The sequence below is a fragment of the Petaurus breviceps genome, unplaced genomic scaffold (genome assembly GCF_028583685.1).
Source record: "Petaurus breviceps papuanus isolate PSGF00001 unplaced genomic scaffold, PetGlider_PUasm1.0 37, whole genome shotgun sequence".
In the NCBI taxonomy this organism is placed as follows: domain Eukaryota; kingdom Metazoa; phylum Chordata; class Mammalia; order Diprotodontia; family Petauridae; genus Petaurus; species Petaurus breviceps.
In genome coordinates, this window is record NW_027186296.1 from 4,106,011 (window position 1) to 4,133,580 (window position 27,570).

General features: G+C 36.8%; 1 protein-coding gene across 4 annotated transcripts in view; it reads right to left on the bottom strand.

Annotated features, from left to right (window-relative positions):
• The window catches only part of FMN1 (formin 1), a 493,911-nt gene that overhangs the window by 34,324 nt on the left and 432,017 nt on the right, over positions 1-27,570 (bottom strand). For all 4 annotated transcript variants that reach the window (XM_069097659.1, XM_069097661.1, XM_069097662.1 and 1 more), the window contains one exon: positions 824-875. In XM_069097659.1, the coding sequence (XP_068953760.1) occupies positions 824-875 (52 nt within the window). The remainder of the gene's footprint in view (positions 1-823; positions 876-27,570) is intronic.

A 27,570-nucleotide genomic window follows, 5' to 3' on the forward strand; every position in this document is an offset into this window, starting at 1 on the left:
GGACTTTAGAGTGAGGACATTGGATATTTAGAGTTCTTTCACTGTTTCCTCCCTCCCACTTGCTACTTTCTTTCATCTTCAAATCATCTTTGTTCAAAATCAGAGGAAAGGAAAGCCTTTACAAAAGTCAGTCCAGTATACTCTTCACACTGATGAGAAGGTGAGAAGCAGTCACTAAGTATCTCTTTAAAACTACTTACCGTGTTTCCCCGATAATAAGACACTGTCCTATTAATTTTTTTGGACAGAAAAACACCAGAGGGCTTATTTTCAGGGGAGGGCTTATTTTAATGAAATTGACAGCAATTTTAATAAACAGGTAAATGTGAACAAAAAAATGTACCTTTATTCAATAAGCAAATCACTGGGGAAGAACAGGATGATGCGCTCACTGCTGCAGCTCTGATTGGATGCAGCTCAGAGCGCGGCCTGTGTTTCACGGGTGGGGGTGCATACAGAGGGTACCGTAATGTAGCGTGTAGCACAGGGGATCACCTTCACTACAGTAGCAATCTCAATAGGGCTTATTTTCGGGGGAGGGCTTATTTTAGAGGAATCTTACACAGTAAGGGGAGGGCTTATTTTCGGGATAGGTCTTATTATCGGGGAAACACGGTAGGTACAGAATGTGTAATTCTATTCTACAAAGGCTAGAATAAAATCATATAACTAGTGTTATCACTTCTGGAAATATTGTGTTGCCTTCTCTTAAGAGTTTCTAATCCAGTTTTCAATGAATTGTTTTTCTCTTTGAAGTTTGATCTTAATGGGGCTAAGAGAATGGTTCTTCTACAGAAGAATAAGAAAGTGATTGGTCACTTACCTTTTCTGAGCATTCTCCAAGTGGGTTTCTTCCATTTTATGCTCTCCTTTTGCTGTGGAGGAAGAACAATTAGAATTACAAAAAAAATCTCTTTACCTTCCACCTTATCTACTGACTTTTTATATCATGCTGAAGATTTGAGAATTTGCCTAAAATAAAACAAAAAGACTCCTTAATTATAATATCAGTCTTCATTTGGAGTTGGTGATTTAGAACATGATAGTAGAGATGGTATATGGAACAATTTTGCAACTCTATACCACTCACTCATTCAATTTATTCATCAATAAGCATTTGTTAAGCACCTACTATATACCAAACAGTATGCTGGGTGTTTGGGACACAAAGACAAAAATAAAGTACTCTCAGGAATCTTATATCCTATCAGGGTATAATACAAAATACACACCAGGTAATTTGGCAGTGTGGGGTTCTACCTAATGGAGAGGTAAGGAAAGGTCTCATATCTAAGGTGGCATTTGAGTTGAATAATGAAGGAAACTAGGAATTCTAAGAAGCAGAAGTAAGGAGGAAATACATTCCAGGAATAGGAAAGTCAGTGAAAAGGCCTGGACATGGGAGAGAGAGGAACACTAAGAAGGACAAATTAGCTATCCCATCACTCCTGATAATGGCCAATGCCACTTCCCACCAGATTTTTACATCCTTATCTCCTGAGAATCAACATTAATTCAGCTGCTTCTATCACCCAACTCTTTCTACCAATATCATGAATTCAAAATCACCCTTCCAACTGTTGAGAACAAGTCCATTTTCATTAAATACTGAGTCACAGGGTGCATCCTTCTCTGAGCTAATATGCTTCTCCAAGCTGAACTCCTGAGCCAATATCAAAAGATATTCATGGATGAATAGAAGAAGGGGGAGGAGGAGGAGAAGGAGGAAAGTATGTTATCTGCTGTATCATGGTCATGAAAACAATCACCATTGACATCCTGTTGGCTTGGCTTTTCTTGTGAAAAAAACCTTTCTACCTTTATTTTGTACTGCATGTTGGGAATTCTCCCAAATGAGAACTCTTTAGAATCTGGTATTCTACAAAGGTCAACTCCCTAAACTCTTACCTTTAGCAGCCGAAAGTTCTTTTCAAAGTATGAATTACTTGATTATTGGTATTGCCTGAAAATTCAACTTCTTGGAGAAACTATCTTGATAAATATGATTACTGAATATTAATGCCTCCAGTTTTCAAAGATCTGACTCTTTCTCAGGTACTAATCTAGGCCAGTAGGTGGCTCTGTGCATAGGGCCTTGGGGTTGGATTCAGGAAGGCTTGAGTTCAAATCCTCACCTCAGACACTCACTAGTTATGTGATTCTGGGCAAGTCATTTAATTTCTGTCAATTTCAGTTTCGTCTTTAAAATGGGGATAACATCCGCTACCTCAAAGAGCTATTGTGAAGATCATGTAGATAGCATGTAGAGATACCATGTAAAGCACTTTGTAAACCTAAAATCACTATACAGATACAGATTACTATTAGCTAATATTATTAATCATTCCAGACCAGCATTTCCACTTATCTCAGAAATATTTCAACTACTTGAGGCAGTCTTGTGTTAACAAATGGAGTCCTGAAATTGGAGTTGAACCCCTAAAGCTAAGATTGTGAAATGCAGGCTAAATCTGAGGTCCTGATATTCTGCTCTTATATTTCATGAAGGCAGATACATTAATATTCATCCCCTGAACCAGCTTGCACGTGACAGGAAATACATTTCAGTTGACAATACTCTTTGACTTGAAAAAGGAGACGATATGCCTATATTGCCTACTTCAGAGAGCTGTTGTGAGAAAACAACTCTACTGAACATATAGGAGGTAGTTCTTTGTATCTGAGATCTTAATGTGAAAGAGAAATGTGAAAATAGTTCCTCTACTTTTATTCAAATTACTAATTCAATGTCATCTATGTAGGATAATTAAATAATTCCTGCACAAAAAAAGACTGTATCATATTCTTCCTCCCCACCCCCCTCCAACTCTCACCTAAGCTCATCTGCTTGAAATTTAACCATGACTTTGAAAATAAACATGACTTTGGTTAGGCATTTCTTAAAGGTTGAAAGGTTATAGATCTTTCTGCCTCATCCAAGACCAAATATTAGAAATATGGGATTCTGCAAAACTTTTATCTTATAATAAATCAGTTTTAAAAGCCCATACTTTCTCATTTTCAGACTCTCTTAGCATCCCAGGGCTGAATAGGATCATGAGTAAGCACTGTTTATCACATATTTGAGAATATGGCATATTCTCACCTTAACATATATCTATTTTATTCTTTAAACTAAGTGGAGCATGATATTCTTCAAGGTGTCCTAATGGTCAGTTATGATTACTTCAATTCTCCTAGGAATCCACTCATGGACTCATGACCTAATTGTGGCAAGATCCTCTAAGCTTCTATTCACAAATGGCATTATACTAATTTTGTATCCAACCTCAAAAAACTCCAGAATCTCTTTACAATTTTTCCATTTGAAAAATTCTTCTTAACCTAAATCAACACTGCATTCTTTCCCACAACAGCAATCTTAACTGATTCCTTTGAAAAGTTTTAACATTTATTTATTTTTAACATTCATTTTTAAAAATCGAGTACTCATCATTGAAACTGAAAGTCATCATAGGATACAAGCCCATGCTACTCTCAAGTTGAAGACTACTTTAATGTAGCAAAAAAGAGTCATACAATCTCCTTGAAATATTATTTATATTTTAGATGTTTAGTTTCATATATTCTGATTATGGATACTATTTCCTACTCAAGAGTTATATACATTTATATACTTAAAAAAGCAAATATATGCAACTAGTCCATAAAATAATGTTCAATGATTTCTTTTATCATGGTGCTAAATATGGACTATGCTCCTAATAAATACTTATTGATTGGTAGGGCCATTTGTATATTTAGTAGGAAAGAGTTGGACTTAGAGTCAGGAGGACCTGGGTCCAAATCATGCCTCCAAAACTTACTGGCTGTGTGACTCTAGGCAAGTCTCTTAATCTCTCTGAGCATCGTTTTCCTTACTTGTAAGGTGGGGGTAACAAAAATAGCTACCTCATAGGATTGTGAGAATCAAGTAAGATAATGTCTGTAAAAGGTTTCACAAAACTAAAGCATCACATAATTGTTAGCTATTGTTATTTTTCTCAGTCACTATATTATTATCACCTCATCTTCTTACCTTTTCCAATAAAGTTCAGATAAAGAATGTCCTGAGACATGATACTACCCTATTATTCTTTTTATATTTAATGTTCTGTGGACCACTGTACAACTATATAAAAATACCTGCTTTTTTGTAGTTTACTGAAAGTAGTAGGATGTAGGTTTATCCTAAATAAACTCAATGAAGGCAAACAGGATGATGATGATCTGTACTTTATCCTGTTTCCACATTGTACCATTTTTCTCTCTTCTGTATTTTGATGTCTGTGTTTTGGAAGTTCTTTGTTCCATTTCATTTGGAGGATATGTGTGGCTTATATGGTGATAAAAAAACAACAACATTGTTTTAAAGTTTTTATGGATCGATGTTCCGTCTAGGCAATCATGGGCAACACTTTGATCTGTGACAATGGTCCACTTTCACAGCAGTTTATTGACTGCATTCTCCTGGATTACTTGAGGTCTCTACTGGTATCATGAGGATCTGATGCCTTTCAGTTGATGAAATGTAGGAAGAATACAATGTAAAATTCCAGCCATTGAGGCACATTTTGCTACATATTTGGTTGGGGCTAAACTTCTGTAGTCTTCAATGATATGTAGCAGTTCCTACCATTTCTCTATATAACATGCATTGACCACTATTATTATAATATAGGATATTATAGTAATGTATTATGTTTATATAGTATAACATGAAGCTTATACTAAAAGACTTTCAAAGAAGCATACATCCTATGTATTAGATGATGATGATTATTGGTAGAGATTATTGAAATCAGCTCTTCTAATTCTCTCATTTGAAGATAAGGATGCTTAGGCCCTAAGGGATAAAGTGACATGATAAAGAGTTATATAGGTAATTAGTAGCAGAGCCAGGATTCAAATTCAAGTCATGTGCATCTAAATCCAGTGGTCTTTCCACTATACCATACTACTATAGTTGATACAATTTCATTGTTTTTAAGATACATCTACTCGGCTACTAATCTTAAGAATAACTACCAAGATTTTAAAAGCTTGCTTTTTAAAGAGTTTTCTTTACAAAAACCCTGTGAAGTATATAGCGTAAGTATTATCCCTATTTTATGTATGAGGAAACTAAGGCATATAGAAGCTAATAGGACTTGCCCAAGGTCATAGAGGTACTTTAGGATAACAGAGCAGGGACCAGAACCCAGACTTTTGACTTCTAGCTAAAAGTCCTTTCCATGAATTTATTTTGTCTTCCCATAAATCAATACAATCTCTATTCCAGTTGAAAGAACAAACCAACAACCCAAAGCTAAAGACTTACTTTTGGTGGGTTGTGTCCTGATCTTTGTACATGCCAGTATATGGTATGTCACCAATAAACAAGTTAATGGCGGTGGACACATTCCTCAGAAGTTTCTTATTCCATCTGACTTTGAACATCTCAGACAGATGCACTTTCCTTTCTTAAAGCTCTACATAAATATCTTCAATTACCTGTTTCAGAATATTTTTCCTTCTGTCTGACCTTAATCCTTCTCATTGCAGTCTCAGTTTGTGTATTGTGCTCTGTCTCTGGTAGAGGTGGGCAAATATTCTTTACATGGTTGAGAAATTCAATAGTTGAGAATAATGATGATGATGAATTCTGATGATAATACTATCACCTTCTAGCTTATAAAGCTTTACAGTTTTTTCAAAATGCTTTCATAGCTGTAATATCTTCATATGATATCTCATCTGATCTCTCAGTAATCCTGTGAGGTGGTCAGGGCAAGTATTATTATATCCATTTTACTGATGACAAATCTGAGTTTTGGATAGGACTTGCTAGTGACAAAGTCAGGGCTAGAACTCCCGATTCCCAATCCACTGTTCTTTTTACTGTATCAGGCTACCTAATAATCACTGGTTACGTAACCTTTGATCTGGTTAATTGGACAGAATGTTTATTAGACCAGATGGAATGTTACACAACAGTGAGTCACATCCACACTACCAAAGCACGAAGACAGACCTGTCCATCTTATTTCTATTGGGATGTAAGGCTTTTTTAAAATGGGAAACAATAGAGCAAAGGTGCTAGTTCTCCTTGAACAATCCATATACCCCAACTCCCTCAGTACAAAAGGTTTAAATGGCATGATCCTTTTCTTCCGCATCCTGATATACTGCATTTGGGAATTGGTATATTTAGGGAGGAAAAGAAACATGGGCAGTAGGGCACAGAGGAAAGAAAACTGGAACGGGAGTCAAGACTTGGGTTCAAATCCAACTTATGCAATTAATTAAGTATATGGGACTTGGCTAGGCACCTCAGTTTCCTTATCTTAATAATAACAAAAACTATAGGACAACAGGCATGACAATAATAACAACGTGACAGAATTGACCTCTATGATCTCTAAATTCCCTTCTGGTTTGTAGGATCATAGATTTAAAACTGAATAACTTCTTTATAGTAATTTGTTCAAACTTACAAAAAATGTAGTGAAGACAGGATTTGAATTCATAGTCTCCCTCATTCCAAATCCAGCATGCTTTCTATGATACCATGCTGCTTCTCACTACCATGACTAATTATGAAGAAAGGAAGGAAGGATTTATTAAGTGCCTACTAAGTGCTTTACAAATGTCATCTCCTTTGATCCTCACAACAACACTGGGAGATAAGTCTCATTTTACAGTTGAGGGAACTGAGGCAGAGAGGTTAAGTGATTTGCCTAGGGTCACACAGATACTAAATGTCTGAGACTGGATAAGAACTCAGGCCTTCCTGAATCTAAGCCTAGCACTCTATCCACTGTGCTACCTACAAGCCTTTAGCTAACACAAATAATCATAAGCCCCAATAGAAGATTTGCTATATGACATCATAATTTTTTTAAATGATGTAGGCCCATTTTTATACACATGGCAAATAAAGTTATAATTCTGTGAGGTATTCAGGCTAAGGATATTCATTGATTTAATGTCCTTAATGAATTATTCAACAAGTTGATTTTCAAAAGAATACTATTCATATTCTGAAAGTAGCCTCCAAAGAGACTTTCAAAGAAATTCTTTTCATTATGCCAAACATAATTAAGTCCTATTTATGGATACCTGTCTGTAGGGGCAGTAAAGGCAGTAGAATCAGGAATAGGGAAGTGGGATGGGGGGGAGACTGGAACATTGTCTTAGAATTCTTTACACAGTCTATTACGCTTTAATATACCACGGTTTATAGACCTGATGTGACTGGTATAAACCAACAGGGCACACAGTAAAGAAGTTGTTTTTATTATGGCTCTACAAATAGCGATGCTAATGAGGAAACAAAGGGAGAACTTTCCCCTTCATGTGGTATCCATCTGATACTACACTTTTTCTTAGAAAATCATTCTGTCTTATACTTTCCAGGAGCAAAGAATGTTGCTTGCCAAGAAGGACAACAGCACAGCAATGGAGGGGAGACTTCATGGGGGGAGAAGATGGAGAGGGAATATTTTTTCTGAGGTCATTTTAGAGGAAATAAAAGATAAGCATAATTGTAGATTTTAAACCAGGGCAGAAAAGTCTAGAGTCATCAGGACTGCCTTTCTTATACCTTGCATACATCTTTCGTAGGAAAGAGGAGGGCATAGATTAGGGTGCCAGCAACCAATACCTAATGTCCAGGAAAAAAGATCTGAACTGTGATTCATTTGCATACGGACCTCCTGGGTAAGGAGATTCCTCTACCAATGCAAGTGAGAGTCTTCTTTTCTACAACTTAGAGTAGAGAGTTGCCTATATCAGTGGTGTCAAGCTCAAATAGAAACTGAGTCATTAAACTGCACATAAGGATCCCTGCAGTCCTCATATTGATTTAAAAAACACATGCATTAACATCTTCTATGTCCTATTCTCTTTTTATTGACTTTATGAAAAGACTTGGGAGAGAAGAAGAGGGGAACTAGGACAGGCCCTTAGGATAGTGGTTCCCAAAATAGGTTGCATCCATGGGGAGCAGAGAAGGAAAAAAGAACGTTAAAACTTCTATTTACATATATTTCATCAATAAAAGTAATAAAAACTTAACTTTCACTAATATTTAATATATGGCTTGACACTGGAACACTCAACTTTGTCTGTACATTGGATGAACATATGTATGATACATGGGAAGAGAGTAGGAAGTCTACAACAATAAAGGGATGGATGGAACAACTCTCTAGTTGGTTTGCTTATGATGGCATGTTTTACTTATATGTGTCCAGTTAAGTGGCTTAATAAAACTGCCTATAAAGAAACCATTCATTGGGGCAGAACCAAGATGGTGAATTAGAGAAGCACTAAGTTGAGCTCTCTCAACATTCCCTTCCAAACAACTTTAAGATAATGCCTTTAACAGAATTCTAGAGTGGTTATGCCAACAAAAGGTCAAAGTGAGACAGTCTTCCAGTCCAAGACAACTTAGGAGTCCATAAAGGGAGATCTGTGACTCAAAGGAGGAGGATGGCTTGGAGCCCACATGGACGAAACATCAATAGTGGGACTAAGTAGTGGTGATAGAAGCAGCAGCTAGTTTCAGGAGCTCTTAAGCCAGAGATAGTAAAGGGATGTGGCAACTGGTCAGAAAGAGGTTACAGGGTACACCTATGCTAGCACTAGATGCAGGACCGGACAGTATTTGGCAACTCCATTACCTATAAACACTTTTGGGTCATGGTTCTAGGGAAGAGAGGGGTACTTTTGGCCAAGAGAAAGTGGGAGGCCTGAGGGACAACTATTTGCAACCCCATTGCCTATACCCCCGAGTCACAGTTCAAGTGTGGAAAGGAACACTTTTGGTCAAGAGGGAATGGAAGCCCTGAGGGATAGTACGGTATCACTTCTAGCCCTAAGGGATCAGGAACTCGGAAGAACACAATTATATTTCCAGACCTAGGGGAGGAGGGACCCTGAGGAGCAGTATTGATTGTGATTCCAAGGGACCAGGAACCCTTGCTGGGTAAGGACCAGAATGCAGACCAAGAGAGGAGTGAGCTCATATCTCCCCAGATCATACCAAACTGGAAGAATCAAAACCTTCCAAACCTCAATAACAGCAGTATGAAAAAGCCTGAAGCTTGAATCATGAAAAGAATTATGTACTGGCTAAGAAACAGAGTTGTGCCTCTGTGGTAAAGTATATAACACACAGTAGTAAATGAACATAGTAATCAAGTGTTTCATAAATCCAAAGATCTTAGTTTTTTTGGGCTAAGAACTCGACATTCGGGGCGGCTAGGTGGTTCAGTGAATAGAGCACAGCTCTGGAGTCAGGAGGTCCTGAGTTCAAATCCGGCCTCAGACACTTAACACTTACTAGCCATGTGACCTTGGGCAAGTCACTTAACTTCAATTGCCCTGCCCTACTCCCTCCAAAAAGCAAAAGAAAAGAAAAGAAAAGAAAAGAACTCAACATTTGACAAAAATTTCTGGGCAACTGAAAAGTAATTTGGCAGAAACTCAGCATAGATTAACATCTCACACCATATACCAGATAAGGTCAAAATAGAAACCTGATTTAGACATATAAAGTCCTACCATAAACAAAATGAGGGAGCATGTGAAAATGTACCTATCAGACAATGGAAGAGTTTGTGGTCAAATAAGAGATAGAGGAGATTATGGGAAATAAAATAAATAATTTTGGTTATATGAAATTTAAAAGGTTTTATATACACCAAAACCCTAATGCAGCCAAAATTAGAAAGAAAATTGGAAATTGGAAAGTTTTTTTTTACAGCAAGTTTCTCTGATTGAGGAGTCATTTCTTAAATGTATAGATAACTGAGCCAAATTTATATGAATAAGAGCCATTCTCCAGTTGACAAGTGGCCAAAGGATATGAACAGTCTTCAGAAGAAATCAAAGCTATCAATATTCACATAAAAATGCCTTAAATCACTATTGATCAGAGAAATACCGATTAAAACAGCTCTGAGATACCATCTCACACATATAAGACTGGTTAACATGATAGAAAAGGAAAATAACAAATTCTAGAGAGGATGTGGAAAAATTGGGACATTAATGCACTGTCAGTGGAGTTGTAAACTAATCTGACCTGGAGAACAATTTGGAACTATACCCAAAGGGCTATGAAATTGTACATACCCTTTAACCAGCAATACCACTATTAGGTCTGTATCCCAAAGAGATTGAAGAAAATGGAAAAGATCCATTTGTACAAAAATATTTATAGCAGCTCTTCTCATGGTAACAAAGAATTGAAAATTGAGGGTATGCCCATCAATTTGGGGAGTGGCCAAACAAGTGGTGGTATATATTGTAGATTATAATGGAATTCTTCTGTACTACAAGAAGTTTTAAACAGGCTGGTTTCAGTCTTGTATGAAGTGATGCAAAGTGAAGTGAACAGAACCAAGAGAATATTGTGCACAGTAACAGCAATACTGTAAGGATGATGAATTGTAAAAGACTTAGGTACTCTGACCAAGATGATGATCTAAGACAATTAAAAAAAATCCATGATGAAAAATGTCTTCTACTTTCAGAGAGAAAACTAATGAATTCTTTTTGCCTTTTGGAGGGCAATTGGGGTTAAGTGACTTGCCCAAGGTCATACGGCTAGTAAGTGTTAAGTGTCTGAGGTCAGATTTGAACTCAGGCCCTCCTGACTCCAGGGCCAGTGCTCTATTCTCTGCACCACCTAGATGCCCCCTAAAGGAACTCTTGATGCAGGTTGAAGCATACTTAGGAAAAAAAAAACCACCTTACTTTATTTTTATTGTTTTATTTTGCTTGTGTTTTCTTTTGCAACATGTCTAACTGCAAATATGTTTGCCATGTCTTCACATGTATAATTGAAATCAAATTGCTTGCCTTCTCAAGGTAGGGGGAAGGGAAAGGAGGACAGGAGACAATTTGGAACTCAAAAAAATTTTTTAAGATGACTGTTAAAATAATTTTACATGCAATTGAGAAATATTTAATGAAACAAAAATACTTAAAATAAACTACTGAGGGGAAAAATCATATTGCAAGCACAAGTGAATAGGAAAATAGCAGAGCTGACACCACTTCTACTCCTGACTAGCTCTTCACATTATGAAAGAAAATCAATGACCATCTAATCAGATTGAAATTACCAAGATTATCTTAAATAGGGATTTTTCTTCTACTATAATTAATCATGAATTTCCTCTTAAATATATATTGCATCTTGATTACACATGTGTAATCTGTACCAAATTGGTTATGTTCTCAAGGAGCAGTTAGGGAAGGGACAAATGAACAGAAGGAATCTAAAGGAATTCAAAATTTTTAAAAGTGAATTTTAAAAATGTAATGATATAATTGAGAAAAATAAAGTAAAAATTAAAGAAAAAAAAAATATATATTGGCTAATAGTAATGAAGTCATCATGACCAGGAAGACATTTAACAACTAATATTTTGTTGCTGAAAACTGGGATTCATGCATAAAATTTACATATCTGCACAAGGAAAAACAAAGTTTTCTAACTTTTTTTTTTTTCCTTTTGGAGGGCAATTGGGGTTAAGCAACTTGCCCAAGGTTATGTGGCTAGTTTTTTTGTGTGTATGGGTGTTAAATGTCTAAGCCAGAACCAAACTCGGGTCCTCCTGACTCTGGGGCCAGCACTTTACTTACTGCGCTACCTAGTTGCCCCTAACTTATTTTAAAAAAGATTCAAATAAAGAGATTTATTGGGTTTTGAATCCACTTGTTAAAAATCTACAGATGCAAAACTCTCTGATATGTTCACCAGAAAAATTGTCATCAGGGAAGATGGAAATTTGTTAGCAAATTTCAACAGAAACTTGTGCTTAATAGGTGGAAGGGGATGAAAAATTAGTATTATGACATAGTAAGTCAGTGGTACATTTGTTCCTTTTGGATCTCTGTATCATTGTAAGGTATCTTTTTAAACCTGTGACAATAATTAAAATAAAATATTTAAATGAACTCAACTTAAAATCAGACTTTCCAGTTGCTGCATTTCAAAATGTTAGGCCAATGTTTTAAAAATTAAAAAAAACCATTTAATTGCATAGCTTGTATTAAAATGACTGTTAATAAATTTTAATGAGAGTAAAAGTTATTTTAATAAAACAAAATTAGCATTAAATCATTTGGTTTATTTCACCTTATCTCATCCTTCTTCAATTTTTTTTTTAAAGCATTCTTCATAATGTATGCCAGGATTATGCTGGAGTTAGCTTAAGTGAGCTCATGAAAGCTGATTGCTAAATTCTCAGTATAACTATCTATACCTCATAAACTGACAAATGCTACAAGTCAAGGCTTGATTTATTGTTTTGTTCATTGTTGGAACTTTAGGAAAAGAATGGAGAAAATGTTAATAATGTGCATCAAATTTTAAAATGTATCATGCATAAATTTTTTTTTCTAGAGAGACAGTTAAACATTTACCAGCACATCCCTGAATGTAAAGTAGTACATGTACCCAAGATGATAGGATCATAGGATAATCGTTCTGGGACAGGAAGGGACCTCAGAGGCTTAGTGCCCTTCCTCCTTGCATTTTACAGATGAGGAAACTGAGACCCAGGGAAATTAAATGACTTGCCCAAGGTCATTAAGGTAGCAAATAAACATCAGAGGCAGGATTTGAACCTGGGTCCTCCAGAAACAGGGTTGTTGCCTAAATCAGAAATAAATATACATATATTGTACTTCAATTTTTTTTTAATGGATGGGGTAAGTGACCAAATGAGTTTAGAGACCATTCACTGACTTGTAGAAAGCTCACAATTAATGGTCAGAGACAGGAGGCTGACCTAGTAAAAGAGAATGGAGAAGGACCAGTCAGACAAATAGGAGTAGAACCCTGAGACTTGGTATTGTCATGTAACATCTATATGACCTCAGACTTACCATCTAATTTCTATGACTATCATTTGCTCAACTGCAAAATGGGAGTAGTAATATACTACCCACATTATAGAGTTGGATGTATTTTCTATCTAAGGAAAGCACATAGCAAACAGATGAGGACTATATAAAGGTGAGTTATTATAGCAGTTACTAAGTTTTCTGCATGAGTTTGCACATTACAGAGCAAGTGGAAAATGGAATTTCAGCCTTCACACTGAATTTCCTGGCTTTCATTGGCTTAAGAACATCAGGTTCCAGAATATCGGCTCTAGAATATCAGGAGCAAAAATCTGGAGTGATTCACTTGGGAATTTAGCTGTGAGAGGTTCATTAGCATTAACAGGAGTCAGGTGGTTATGAAAGAGCATGACATTCTCCATGATGTGGCATATATTTATCTTATATTTTTAAACTAAATGTTAGTATTATAAATAAAAATGAAGCGGTAAGGGTCTTTTGTGGGTATGTTTTCTCACTAGCTAACAGGCTAGAAAAGAACAAGTATTTATAGACCTTCTAAGTAATTATGTTAATATACCTTTTCCCTGGAAACCTCCTACAAGCTTTTTTAACATCCTTTTCACAATGCTCACTGAATCAGTCATTTAATCTCATTATGGAATTCCTGGCCAGGGAGTCTACTAGTAGTTGAGAATTTTTACAAGTTTGTGCTGAGTGCTATGGGCTTTATCCTAAGCTTATCATTCTTATAGAAGTTGCCAAGGGAAGAAAAATGATGAAAGTATTTGGTTTCCTCTAAAATTCCATATTTTCCAGAGGATCATCCATATTCTGTGTTTTAGCAAGTACCCTGTGGAAATTTCAAAGGAGATGGAGAATAGAGCTTTGGTACACTAAATTAGGAAGTGAGAATGAACTGCAAGCTATTCTGGATGGAGTCAAAAGGTCTCCTAACTTGCAATCACTTTATAGGATTTCTTCTGGTCATTGAAGTCTATTCCAGTGCCAAAAGGGAAACTAGAGCTACTAAATTGGTGATATTCTCAGTTAAGGCACGGACAATCCATATTTGTTTGTACCACAAGTCCCTAGAGTTTAGGATTATAATCCTTGTGGGTGAAGAGATGACTGGGTCATATATTCATTAACTATTCAGGCTAACCATGAAGTAAACTGCTGGCTTCGATTTTTTTTAAGGACTGGAGGGACAGCACAGAACATATATGCTGTCTCCAAAGCTAAAAATTAGTAGTCTTCTAGGCAAGGAGCACAACCTTCTATTTCTTTTGTATTCCTTCCATCCCAAGTTACAGAAAGCTACCCTCTAAGTCTGGAAGATCTGGGTTGTTTCCATCTCTGACATACAGTGGCTGCGATACCTTTCAGTGTTCTAATCAATTTTCTAAGACTATAAATTAGAGAGAAGGAACTGATTTACAGCTGCAGGGAAAGTTTCCTCAATTTCCCATACCAATGAAATTGCAGGGCTTATCACTGACTCTATCCTCCCTAGTTCCCCAATAGCTGCTGGGCCAAAAATCAGGGATCAATAAATGTTACTAACTAATTAGTAGTTTGACCACTGGCTGATCATTTTACCTGGGGAGGGAGGGAGAGGGAGATGAGGAGGAGGAGGAGGAGAGACACACATGCAGAAGCAGGGAGAGGGAGGGAGAGACGGAGAGAGTGAGAGTGAGAGAGAGAGAGAGAGAGAGAGAGAGAGAGAGAGAGAATACAAAATGGTTTCAGAAGAGCATAAGCAGTCTCATCTACACATGAATTTTGAATAGTAAACATACTTTGCTAAAATAGAGATTTTGGCATACTCTTCCCCTACTAGCCATGGAAGAGAGCTGATCCCCTGGATAAGGGAATAATTACCATCTCGTGGAGGCTGAGGAGAACTACACAAAGAGAAATAGCAGGAAGAATTGTAGAGTAATGAAGGACCATGAAACACACACCTATGACAATGAACAGTGAATGACTGCTGCCTGCTGAGATCAGAGAATTGCAGAAAGCAGAGTCACATAATGATTCCGGAGAGCAAAAGAGAATATGAAAAGGACCTGAGACTGGAGAGCTCTTTGGCAGTAGTTAGAGGAACCACATAGAGGAGATCTAATGTGGAAGAGGAACCCCTTCTAGGAATTGCTATAAACTACTGAGGCTATAAAAACTTTTGGGGGGAGTGAGTGGGGAGGTTTGCCTGCTAGTGGGTATTGATGTTTTCTGTGATTCTGCTAAAAGCCCCAGTGGTTTCCTTAACCCCTAAAACAAATCTGTTCATGTTTTGAGCCTTGTATACTAATGTGCTTGGGATGGCATGAGATGACTCTATATTAGACGTATCCAATACTGAAGTTCCAATAGAATTAATGAAACGAAGAAGTCCCTTAAAATGTACCTAGGATCTTTGTGCTAAGCAAGAGGATTCTCTATGGAAGAATCACCCAGTTTTCACTGTCAAACCACAACTCTCTTTAAGAATTCTAGTAGTAAGTAGTAAATCAGAAAAAAAAACATTGGATTTAAAGTTAAAAGGGATCTCGGAAGTCCTCTGCTCCAACCTCTTTATTTTATACATGATGATACGGAGGACAAGACAGGTTAAGTGATTTGCCCGGGGCCATACAACTAGTCAGCTAGTTGATATTAGAACTCAATTCCTTGGACTCCAAATCTATTCTTCTAACTATATCCTGTTGCCCCTCCTAACTTACATACATTTCCTGTTTTCCTTTGCATTTACTACTATCACATTTGCATTTGTATGTAGCACTTATAAATGGTCAAAGCATTTTCTTCCTTTTTTTTTCTGGAGGCAACTGGGGTTAAGTGACTTGCCCAGGATCACACAGCAAGTATCTGAGGTCAAATCTGAACTCAGGTCTTCATGGCTGGAGGGTCCATGCTTTATCTACTGCACCACCTAGGTGCCTCTCAAAGCACTTTCATATCCATTACTATATTCTTACAATGATTCAGGTTTTTTTTTCTCAGAATTACAGTTTTAAAGAGTTTCTTTGGAAATGGAACCCCCCAATCCATTAATAATCAAAGCTATTTTCCATTTAATGAGGTGTCAGTGCAGTGAAAGTAATAAATGACTTACTTCAATTCACAGGGCATAGTGGATTGAGCTGGAGTCAGAAATATTGGATTTGAATCCCTCTCCTGACACTTGTTAGCTACATAACACTGCCCAGTCATTTAATGCTTTTGAGCCTTAGTTTACCCGTTTGTAAAATGGAGATGCGTCTTGTAGTACCTAGCTTACAGAATTTTCTCTCTCTATATATATCTCATTTATACCAAATGAGATAATACAAATCTTAAAGTGCTACTATATATGTCAGTTAGTAGTATTATCTCCCATACAAGCTACCATAGTAGATATACTTTCCATATTAAAGAACTGCTTGTATGTTCTACTAGCAGACACCTATACCACTAGTAAAAGGGTTTATGCTCTGAACAATTAAAAGAAAAGCAAAACAAGGATTTGTTTTAAAGAAGTCATGTTACTGGGGGAAAGTGCTCAATGAGATGGAGACTTTTGTAGTCATTTATTCCTTAGCTATCATTCAACACAAGAGACAGTACTCTTCTTGATAAAATGCTTTTGCTTCAGGAAAAACAAATGGGTCATACATTAAACATATGCTATACTATAATAGCTTGTTAAAAACATAGATCCTTTTGGCATCTGAAAACTGTGATCCCCCACTAGGAAGTGGGGAAACTTGAGTGGAAATATGTATGTTTATGAAGTTTGTAAATCAGTATACTCCCCGCCAGGAGGGAATATGCTTTAGTGGCAATGAAATTTTTGGTAAAGCTATTGTTAAGGTGAAGGAGGGCACTGCTGTTTTCTATAATACAGAATTGTATGTAATTAAAGAAAAATTTTATAGAAAATAAGAATTCACTTAAAATAAGTGACAATGAAAATGCAAATAATTCTTTTCTCTGATAATCCTAAACTGCAAAGAGTTTCAAAATAATTTTCCTAGCTTTTTCACTGGGCCTTGAGATTTAAAGTTGGATCAAAAGATCATAGGTTTGGGGCTAACAAGAGCTCAAAAGGGCACCTATTTCAACTTCTTCACTTTTCAGATGAAGGAAGCAAGTCTTGAAGAAGTAAGGTTACAGAGCTAGGAAAGTAGCAGAACTGGAATTCCAACTCAGTCCTACTGACTCCAAGTTTAGTGCTCTTTCTGTATTTTACTACCTTTCTATTTCTTAAATATAATGAAATCAAAATTTACATTTAACTGCATTTGGAAGAATTTCATCCTTACACTATGGTCTGCATCCACAACATAGAAAAATCTCTTTGAAGTGACCAAGTGTTTCCAGTTTACAGAACTACAAAATTAGAGACCTGAAACCTTTCTCACAGGGAAAAAAGGTTAGACTCAAATCTATTCTGTGCTAGAGGAAAAGAAATCTGGGAGACAACATCAAGGATGCATTCTTGGAAGCACATATGTTGCAACAGGGCACCAGCATTTTTCTTGTAGTATAATAGGAAAATTAAGGGAAATACATAGTATAAGCATTGTGATTAAGAAATAGGTTACCTTCCAAACTTGAAAAAGATAGAAATGTTCAAATAATAAGGTTATTGAAAAAGAACCACTAGTGCCCTTCAGGTAGAGGTGTGAAGGTAATTATATGAACTGCATGATGCTGATTTCAGAAAGGGGTGGGAAAGGGATGAAGCATGTGAAACCAGAGGCTTGAAATGTTTTAGTAGAGAAAAGCCATAGCATGACCTCCTCCTGTGGGATGATAACAATGATTTATGAGGCTGAAGTCATTTCTTCTGATTGAGCTTAAGCAAGATTGGTTTCACATGATCTAGGAAAACTGGGCAAGGCAAGCCGGGAGCAGCAGCCACAGATGTTTGACTAAAGCTCTAGGATCTGCCCTTCAATGGAGATTTCAGAGCTCAGGGTAGGGGGAAAGAAAAGGGGATGGGTTAGGAGAAACTATGGTTTTCTGTATCCAAAGATGTTCCTCTTCATTATGAAGATCTTCCTTTTGCATCCATCTATGGTATTTTTTTTTAAAGGTATAATTCTTTCATAGTTGGGAGTAGAGGCTCATTGTAAATACCCTGTAGGATAATGGCAAAGCTGAAATTATTCTCCATAGGTTTATATGCATCTTTCTCACAATTGACTGCTTGTAAGGTTTCAAAGGTGGCTGAATTCCCTTTTATTGCTAGTCACTGATTTTATTCCGGCATATGGCGGTTGGCGCCATGACACGGAGTGAACATTTTATACCTGAATTAAAGTGGATATTTGACAGTTTCTGTCAGAAAGTCCAGAGCAAAGAATTTGTTGGGACAAGATTTATTGCATATTTTATATGGGACACATCTGTTTCTTTGCTAGCTTCACTTCTTTCTTAAAGAATGTAATGAAGGTTCCTAAAGAAATATAACAACTGATAGAAAAAAAAATAATAGAAAAATGTAGTCAAGAAGTTAGGTTCTTATAACCCAACATGACATTAAAAAAGTTCTTCCACACTTTTGAGTGGGAAAACAATGACTCATAGCCACTTAACAAAACCCAGAGTAACATTACTGTTATTAGCAACAATTACTTTGTGGTAGGGTTTAAAGCCATTTATATAACAAAGTTAAAATTTAAAGTTCATGTCATATTATTTCATATTCAAAACAGAACTGGTAAAAATAACTTAGAGGCTTTGATTTTTTTAAAAGATTTTTTCCATCTTAAACAGCAGGCTTATTTAAATAATAATAACAATAATATGATTTACTTTCACTCCATGTTCAGATGTATTGATGACAAATATGCCATTTATAGATGTTTAAATTTGTTATTCCAAAATGTAAATTCAAGCAGTTCCAACATGAAGGTCTTTTAAAAAAAATATGAGGAATACACAGAAACTAATTTGTTCTCCAGAAACTCTTGTAGCAAATATATAAAGTAGGAGAACCTCTTCTATTACATAAAAACATAAAAAAAACTGTTTTAAGAGATATAAGTTACTGGATCTTTATATGGGAAAATAGAGGCTGTTTAGAGGGGGCTTATGGTTCTGAGTAGTATATAAGTCGTCGAATCCAATCTTTCTAAATTCCAAGCCTATGATAATATCTAACAATATTAAGGGGTAGGTATGAGATAATACCTTTTTTTAAAGGAATTGAGGTTGGCCAAGAATATGAATATCTTATCCTCTTCTTTCTCCCTTGTCTACCTCTATTATTCTGATTCTTAAGTTTTTTATTCTTCTTCATATCATCTCTTCCCTAGGATTCCCTTCTCTTTCCTGCTTTCCAAATTAATTTCACATTATCTCCACCGAAACTTGTCTTTCACTGCTGTCAAAAAGCTATTGAAGCAATAGGGAAGGCATACAATTAGTCCTGTGGCATAGGGCTCCCATCACCAGACTGGCTTCAGACTTCCTGGATTAAGTATTTCTTTTCCTGATCCTTACAAGTTTAATGGTAACTTGGGAGCTGCCATTAACCATTGACCAGCATTGGGGTTGTTTGTTCATTTGCTTTTTTCCTGACTGATGGGTGATGTTCAGAAGCAGGACCAGCACAAGCTTTGGGGGACGGCAGAAGAAGCCTGGTAACAGCTTAATAGCTGAAATCTGGAGGTGAAAATCTAAAATGTTATTGACTACCATAATCATACCCAATGTAGTTCTGTTGAAGTTTGAAGGGGGAAGATAAATAGTATTGCATAGTGGTAAGAGAACTAACCTTAAAGCCAGTATGGTCTGGGTCCAAGCTCCACTTCAGACCCAAACTAGCCGTGTGACTCAACAAGCCATTTAACCTGTTAGTGCCCTGGGCAAAACTCTAGGACTTTGAGTTGTGGGTGTTGGTTTGCATTGGCAGAGGAAGACTTCACACTTGGGACTTCCCTATGCCAATGAAATCCTAGAACCAGTTCCTGTCTACTTTAAGTATCTGCTAACAAGCAAGGGAGTTCCAGAAAAACAAAACAAAACAAAACAAAACATTTACTTCTGCTTCATTGACTAAACTTAAAGCCTTTGATCATGTGGATCACAACAAAATGTGGCAAGTCCTCAAAGAGATGGGAGTACCAGATCATCTTACTTGTGTCCTGAAGAACCTGTATGTGGGCCCAGAAGCAACAGCTAGAAACAGACAAGGAACAACTGATTGGTTTAAGATTGGAAAAGGAGCACAATACAGCTGTATTTATTTAACTTATTTAACCTTATTTAACTTATATGCAGAGTAAGTACATCATGCAAAATGTCAGGCTGGAAAAATCAAAAGCCAGAATTAAGGTAGCTAGGAGAATATCAATAATTTCCGATATGTAGATGATACCAATCTAATGGCAGAAAGTGAAGAAGAATTAAGAAATTCTTGATGAGGGTAAAAGAGAAGAGTGTAAAAGCTGGCTTGAAGCTTAACGTAAGACAAAGTAACCAAGATCTTGGCAAGTGGTCTCAGGGAAGGAGTGTCAGATTTTATATTCTTGGGCTCAAAGATCACTTCAAGTGGTGACCACATCCATGAAATTAAGACACCTGCTTCTAGGAAGGAAAGCTATGAAAAATCTGGAAAGCATGCTAAAAAGCAGACATCACCTTGTTGACAAAGGTCTGTATAGTCAAAGCTATGCTTTTTCCAGTATCAATTTATGTCTGTGTGAGTTGGACTAACTACCAGGAAAACTGAGAGTCACAAAACTGACATTTTGAATTGTGGTGCTGGCAAAGATTTCTGAAAGCCCCTTGGACAGCAAGGAGATCAAATCAGTGAAAAATTAAAGAAATTAATTCTGGCTATTCACTGGAAATTCAAATACTGAAGCTGAAGCTTAAATACTTTGGCCACATAATGGGACTCATTGGAAAAGACTGATGTTGGGAAATATTGAATGCAAAAGGAAATGGGGATGACAAAGGATGAGATGGATAGAAATAACAATGAACTTGGACAGACTTCGAGAAGATAGAAGATAGAAGGGCGGCATGTTGTGGTACATGGGGTCATGAAGAGTTGGATAGGACTGAACAACAATGTGCTCTGAGAATAGACTTGGGCCATATAGAAAGTCTTAGAAAACAACTACTTCAGAGTCATAGCATCACAGGTTTGGGAGCTGGAAGGGACATTAAAGATCATGTAGTAATCTTCATTTTTTTATAGATGAAGAAATGAGGCACAGAGTGATAGAGAGATTTCCTAAGGTCATCTAAGTGTAAGTAGTAGAGTCAGGATTGGGGCCCAAGTCCTCTAGTTTACTATCTTTAGTAGTACAATTATATGAAAATTGTATATCTGAGTATACGCAACTACATTATATTCCTGTCCATGATACATGTAGGGTTTGAACGTGGTAATTATGGTAATGAAAAGAATAACAGAAAAGTTCAAAATTGACCAAAGGAATCAAATTCTGACCATGCACATAAATACCTACAAAGACTTCTCAAAGTTGAAAGGGCCTTTAGTGATAATATTAAAAATGCACAATTTTTAAAAAGTTCATTATTACTACCATATAATCTATATGTTTGGTTAATGTCAATGATTAGTCAAATATATATATATATATATATATTTTTTTTTTTTTTGCTTTTTGGAGTGGGGAAGGTAGGACAGTTGGGGTTAAGTGACTTGCCCAAAGTCACACGGCTAGTAAATGTTAAGTGTCTGGGGCCAGATTTGAACTCAGGTCCTCCTGACTCCAGGGCGGGTGCTCTATTCACTGCGCCACCTAGCCGCCCCAAATAATTAATTCTTAATAAAAATAAAGTTTGTATAGCACGTTTAGATTGCTAAAGCATTCTCCTTGCCACAACCCTGTGAAGTAGATAGTATAAACACTATTAATCTCATTTAATAAATAGGAAATTGTGGCTCAGAAAGTTAAGTGATTGGTACATGATCCTACAACTACTTTTGCAGCTTTTTGGAGCTTAAACCTAGATCTTCCTACTTTCAAGCACATCCTCTTTCTACTACATAGTCCTCTTCATTGTACAGATGAGGCAACAAGTCCAGAGAAATTAACCTTCCCAAATCAGTGGTAGGACTGTGACCAGAACCCATGTGTCTTAGTTCCCAGTCTACTATTTCTTCTTCCTTATCAATTTATAAAACCAGAGTTTTGGCATTTCTATTTTCATCAGGTTTTCCCAAAACTTGGCCATGAGAAACACAAGGAAAAGTTTTAATAACATGGTAGACTTAGAAAGTTAGTGGCTTTGGGACCACAGGCAAGTCACATCATTTTTCTTAGCCTCAGTGTCCTCTCCTCTATAAAATGGGGATAATAATATTATATACCTCAAAGGGTTGTTGTGAGGATCAAATGGAATAATATGTAGAAAATGCTTTGCAAACGTTAAAGTGACATATAAATACTAGTGATTATTATTATTAGGCTTTCAGCTCTTCAGAGACTCTGAAAGTAAAATGGCAAAGCATAAAAATTATTAAAATAACCACTTTAAAAGTAAAGTCCATTTTAAGAAGTTCCACAGGAACAAAACCTCTAAAAGTAATACTTTTCTTTTACTCATAGTGGCAGACTTGGCAGAACAGCCAGTGGAATTCTTTATGGGTAACTTTCTCTTATGAAGATACTCTTCACAGTAAAACCCAGAAAGGGCTTATTTCAATTTGAAGGGAAGAAGGGCGTCAGGCCTGGGGAGAGGGCTCTAATGTTCTGTTGCAAAAATAGCAGAAGGCCATGTTGGGGCTGTGCTTTCTTTTTAACAGTTCTATAAAACAGCAGCTGTGAATAAATAGCGTTTCATTTAAATGCTTCAAGCCACACACTGTTTGAAAAGGGCTTTGGAGTTGCCAGCACTCCATCCACAGCAGACATTATATTGAATTCTTTGGGAGGGCTAGGGGTAAAAAAAAGGAACACAAAGAATGAAAGACTCATCTACCACCTAATTATTAACAAAGTTGACGAAGACTCAAAAATAACACTGGGAAGTGAGAGTGCTGCATTCATGTGGCCCTGCCATTATCTTCATACTATGGGCTGCAAGTTGACTGGGGTCAAAGCACAGATCCCAATGATAATTCACAGTCCATGTTGCTTATAAGATTATCTTTAATTTCTCAAACATCATGATCATAGTGGTTTAAACAACAACCCACAAACCCTATAAATGTCATAACATCACAGAATTTGGGGATTGGAAGGGTCCTAGTCCAGCCAGCACCTGGATATGGGTCTCTTCTGCAACATCCTAACAAATCATTATCCAAATTCCCATTTGAAGACAGCCATTGATGGGGAACTCATTACTTCCTTAGGCATCCTGTTTCCACCTTTGGTTAGTTCTGATTCCTAGGAAGTCTTTCCTGTGCAGAACTGAAACCTATCTCCCTGAAGTTTCAACTCATTAAACCTATTTCTTCCTTCTGAGGTCAAGTAGAATATCTCTTCTATAGGATAGCTCTTTAAATACCTAAAGACAGCTATCGAGTTAATATTCTACCCTCCCCATAACCCCACACACATTCTTTTCCTTCTCTATGGTAAAATGTCCTTAGTTTATACAAAAGATTCTCATATGTCATAGACTCCAGCTCTTTCACAATCCTGGATGCCCTGATGTAGACAACATAAGTAAGATGCCCAACTGTGGACTTGTTAATGTACTTCTCAAAATCTAGTGCCCAGAATCAATTAGTCGATCAGTCATAAGGGAAGGACTCCAAATATACTCTTGTCTAGGGAAGCATAAAAGGTCAAGCACAGTGGGACCATTACCTCCTATACCTCTATTAATGCATCCTAAGATGGTATTGGCTTCTTTTTTCCCCTCAGTAACTTATATTAAGTATTCCAAAGTCTTACTGAATTTTTAAACTTTAATCACTATTCAATTAAATTAGGCTATACATTAAGTTATTAAAGCTTAAAACTGCAGTAAGACTTTTGGCACACCTTGCATTTATAGACTTGTATTGAATTTTTAGTCTATTAAATACCATTAAATATGGTGTTTCTAGTCAAAAACATGAGGGAGAAAAAAAGAAGTAAGCAGGTGAATGATGAGATGGGCCACCCAAGATGAATCTCATTTCGGTCAACAGAACATAAAGGCTGGGTTGGAGGACTTCCTCACTATACAAATTCATTGTTTCTGTCATAAAGTATAAATGCACTACAGGTAAAAAAAAGTACACACTGATACTGTCTTGTCAATTCTTATCCAATCCTAGCAAGCAGTAATCATAGGTTTGGCTCATTTTAAGCAAATATGTGGCTACTGGGTGAAGCAGGATTACCAGCAGCCTAAAGAAAAGCCAGCGGTGGCCCATGTATCCTCTGGAAACATGGCTTGCAGACCAGTGAGAAGTTTCTCAAAGGGTGAGTAGAGAGAACTCTAACAATTAGTAATTAACGTAGAGTGTTTGGTTTTACAAACTGTTTTATATACATTTCCTTTCTTCTTCACAATAACAACCCTGTGAGGTAGAATATACAGGTATATTTATAAAGCAAGAAACTAAGAGTCAAATTAATTATCTAGGGTCAGAGGTAGAACTCAAGCTTCAGTATCTCCTGACTTAAGTTAGAATTTTTTCTGAATTCCAAAACAAGCTCAGATCTGTTGTTTGGTCATTAGAGAAGTAATATTCTCTATGAGTCTTCATTTCATCATAATTAAGAAAGAAGCTAATTACTGCCTTTCTCAGAAAGGTATTATGAATATAAATTAATTTCCATGAAATACTTTGAGGTCCTATGGAGAAGGATATGCAGTAGAATAAGCTGGGACTGTGAGAGTGTTGCCATTGGGTGACTGAAAAGCTACATGCCAGTGAAAAATTGGGGGAAAATTCCCTGAGGATTTCCTTGAAACAGACAAAAAGGCAGACTTAGAATTTGACTGAGGGCCTAAAAGTAGTATTTAACCAAATTGAGGGAAGATTCAGAAAAGGGAAGATAAACAAAACCTCATTTTACACATGCAGGAACCGGAGAAAAGGAGGAAATGGATTTAGTTTAGAGAAGTGCAATTCCTAGTTAGGAACCAGAATTCATTAGCCCTTGACTTTCTAACGACTTTCATTGTAAAGTCAGGATGCTTCAACCCTGACTGGTCTCTGGGTCAGCCTTTGTTATGGAGCCACCTTCAAATGAGGTTTTTTTGGATGCTTCACTAACAAGCCTCCTTGAGAGGGGTTCAAAATGGAGCTAGTGGAACAGAGCCATCACTGGAGGACAATCCTTTTATGTATCCCTTTTTGATTCACTATCCTACTCACCTCAATGGATTGTTACATTTTTCAGACCTCCTCAAATCTCCTATGGTACCTCTTACCCCTACCCTCTTAATTGAGAACCTTCTTTCATATTTCATTGAATAAATTTGGGATAATCACAAATAGTTCCCTATTTATCATCTCTCATCATCCAGATGTGTTCTGCCATGATCTCCTCCTTTACTCCTATTTCACATGAAGAAGTAGCCCTTCTCAGGGGTATCTAAGTGGCACAGTGGATTGAGCACTGCTTCTGAAGTCAGAAGGACTCAAGCTCAAATCTGACCTCAGACACTTAGTTGTGTAATCCTGGGCAACTCACTTAACCCCTATTGCATTTTTCCATCCATTCCTGCTAGCTTCCTCCAGTCCTCCTTCCCTTTAGTGTATGAATGTCCTTTTCTCTCATTTTCTTTAAAACTCTTTTCAGATTGGCTTGCCATATTGTCATTCATCATGCTCTCTTCACGGATACTAATGATCTATTAATTTCTAAATCTAATGGCCTTTTCTCAGTCCTTATCCTTTTTGACTTTTCTGCAGCCTTTGATACTGTTGATCACTTTCTTTTCCTTGATACTCTCTTCTCTCTCATGGTATTTTCATAATTGTGCTCTTCTAATCAATCTAGCCATTTCTTCTCTAACTCCTTTGCTGGATAGCTTCATATCATGGATGTCATGCCCACTCACTAGGGGTTATCCTAGGCCCTTTCTCTTCTTCTCTTCCTCTCTACTATTTCAGTTGGTGTTCTCATCAGCTTCCATGATTTCATTTATCATTCCAATGCAGAAAACTTTTAGATCTACTTGTCCCATCCTAATCTCTCTAACTGATTTCTGGTCTTACATCTCCAGGTGTCTGTGAGATATCTCAAACTGGATGTCCTGAAGATACCTTAAAGCTTAACATATCCAAAAACAAACTCATTTTATTTTTCCCTAAACTTTCCTCTTTTCCTAACTTCCCTATTACTGTTGAGGGTACAATCATCCTCCCAGTTATCCTGATAAACAACATAGATGGCATACTCAGCTCTTCTCTCTCACCTCCTCCTCTCTCCCACATCCAGTGAGTCATCAAATCTTGCCATTACTGCCTCCATGATATCTTGTATATACCTCCAGCTCTCCTCTAACATTACTACCACTCTGATATAGACCCTCATTATCTTACACCTGAGCTATTGCAATATCCTGATGGCTGATCTCCTTGCTGCAATTCTCTATTTTGTCTTCCTCTCTGTTGTCAAATTGATCTTCCTAAGATGCAGATCTGACTATATTATACCCTCCTCCATTCAAAAAACTCCAGTGGTTCCCTATTGCCTTTAGGATCAAACATAGACTCCACTGCCTGACTTTTAAAGTTCTTCATGACCTGGTCCTTTACCATCTTTCCTATTTTCTTATACCTTACTCCCCCCTCTCCCCTAATATTCTAAAATCCAGTGACAATGACCTACTTATTGTTCCATGAAGAAGAAAATTCATCTTCTGACCCTAATTGTTTTCATTGGCTGTTCCACATTTGGAATATTGTCCCTCCTCTTCTCTAACTCCTGGTTTTCCTGGCTTCTCTTAAATCTCAGCTAAAGTATCATTTTCTGCAAGAAGCCTGTCTCAATTTTCCTTATCTTTTAGTGTCCTTTCTCTGAGAGTATCCTCGATTTATCTTGTTTGTACATAGTTGTTTGGGTGCTATCTCTCCCAAATAAACTATAAGCTCCATGAAATCAGAGACTGTTTTTTAAGTTTCATTTTTGTTTTTCATTCATTCATTAGCCTTTATTTCCTCATTGTCTTGCACATGGTAGGAGTTTGACAAATGCTAGTTGACTGACTTTAACAAAATGTGCTACAGAGAGGAATATTATCATAATGAATTTACAATATTATTTTGATCACTAGGTTGCAAAATCCTACTTCACAAACACACATTTGGCAGGCTCTCTCTCTCAGTGCCACCTCCTTCCAAACTTAACCAATCTCCACTGTCTTCTATTACTACTCAGATCAAAGAAGACAAACATCTGCCTAGAGTCAATACATTTACCCTGTACCAAACTAAATAAAACCAAAAGGAAGCACAAAAAAAGGAGAAAGTATTACATTTCCTTCAGGCCCACTTCCTTATCCCCAGTGGGGATATAAACTAGTGTTTACTTTTATAGCTTAGTTTAGTCCAAAGAAGAATATTAGAAAATATGTGTAAGGTTTCTCTACTAAAATATCTTGTATATCTTCTTGAGAGGAAAGGTGATAAATCATCATTTTGATGACATTGATCCATATGAGAGCAATGCTTCTGGGAAAATGACTCTACACTTAGGCACCCAGGAGAGCTCACTTGGATTGGGATCATACAGTGCTATTTTTAAAGTACTATCCTGGATGAGATCCACCAATCAGCTATAACATAACTTGCTGAGC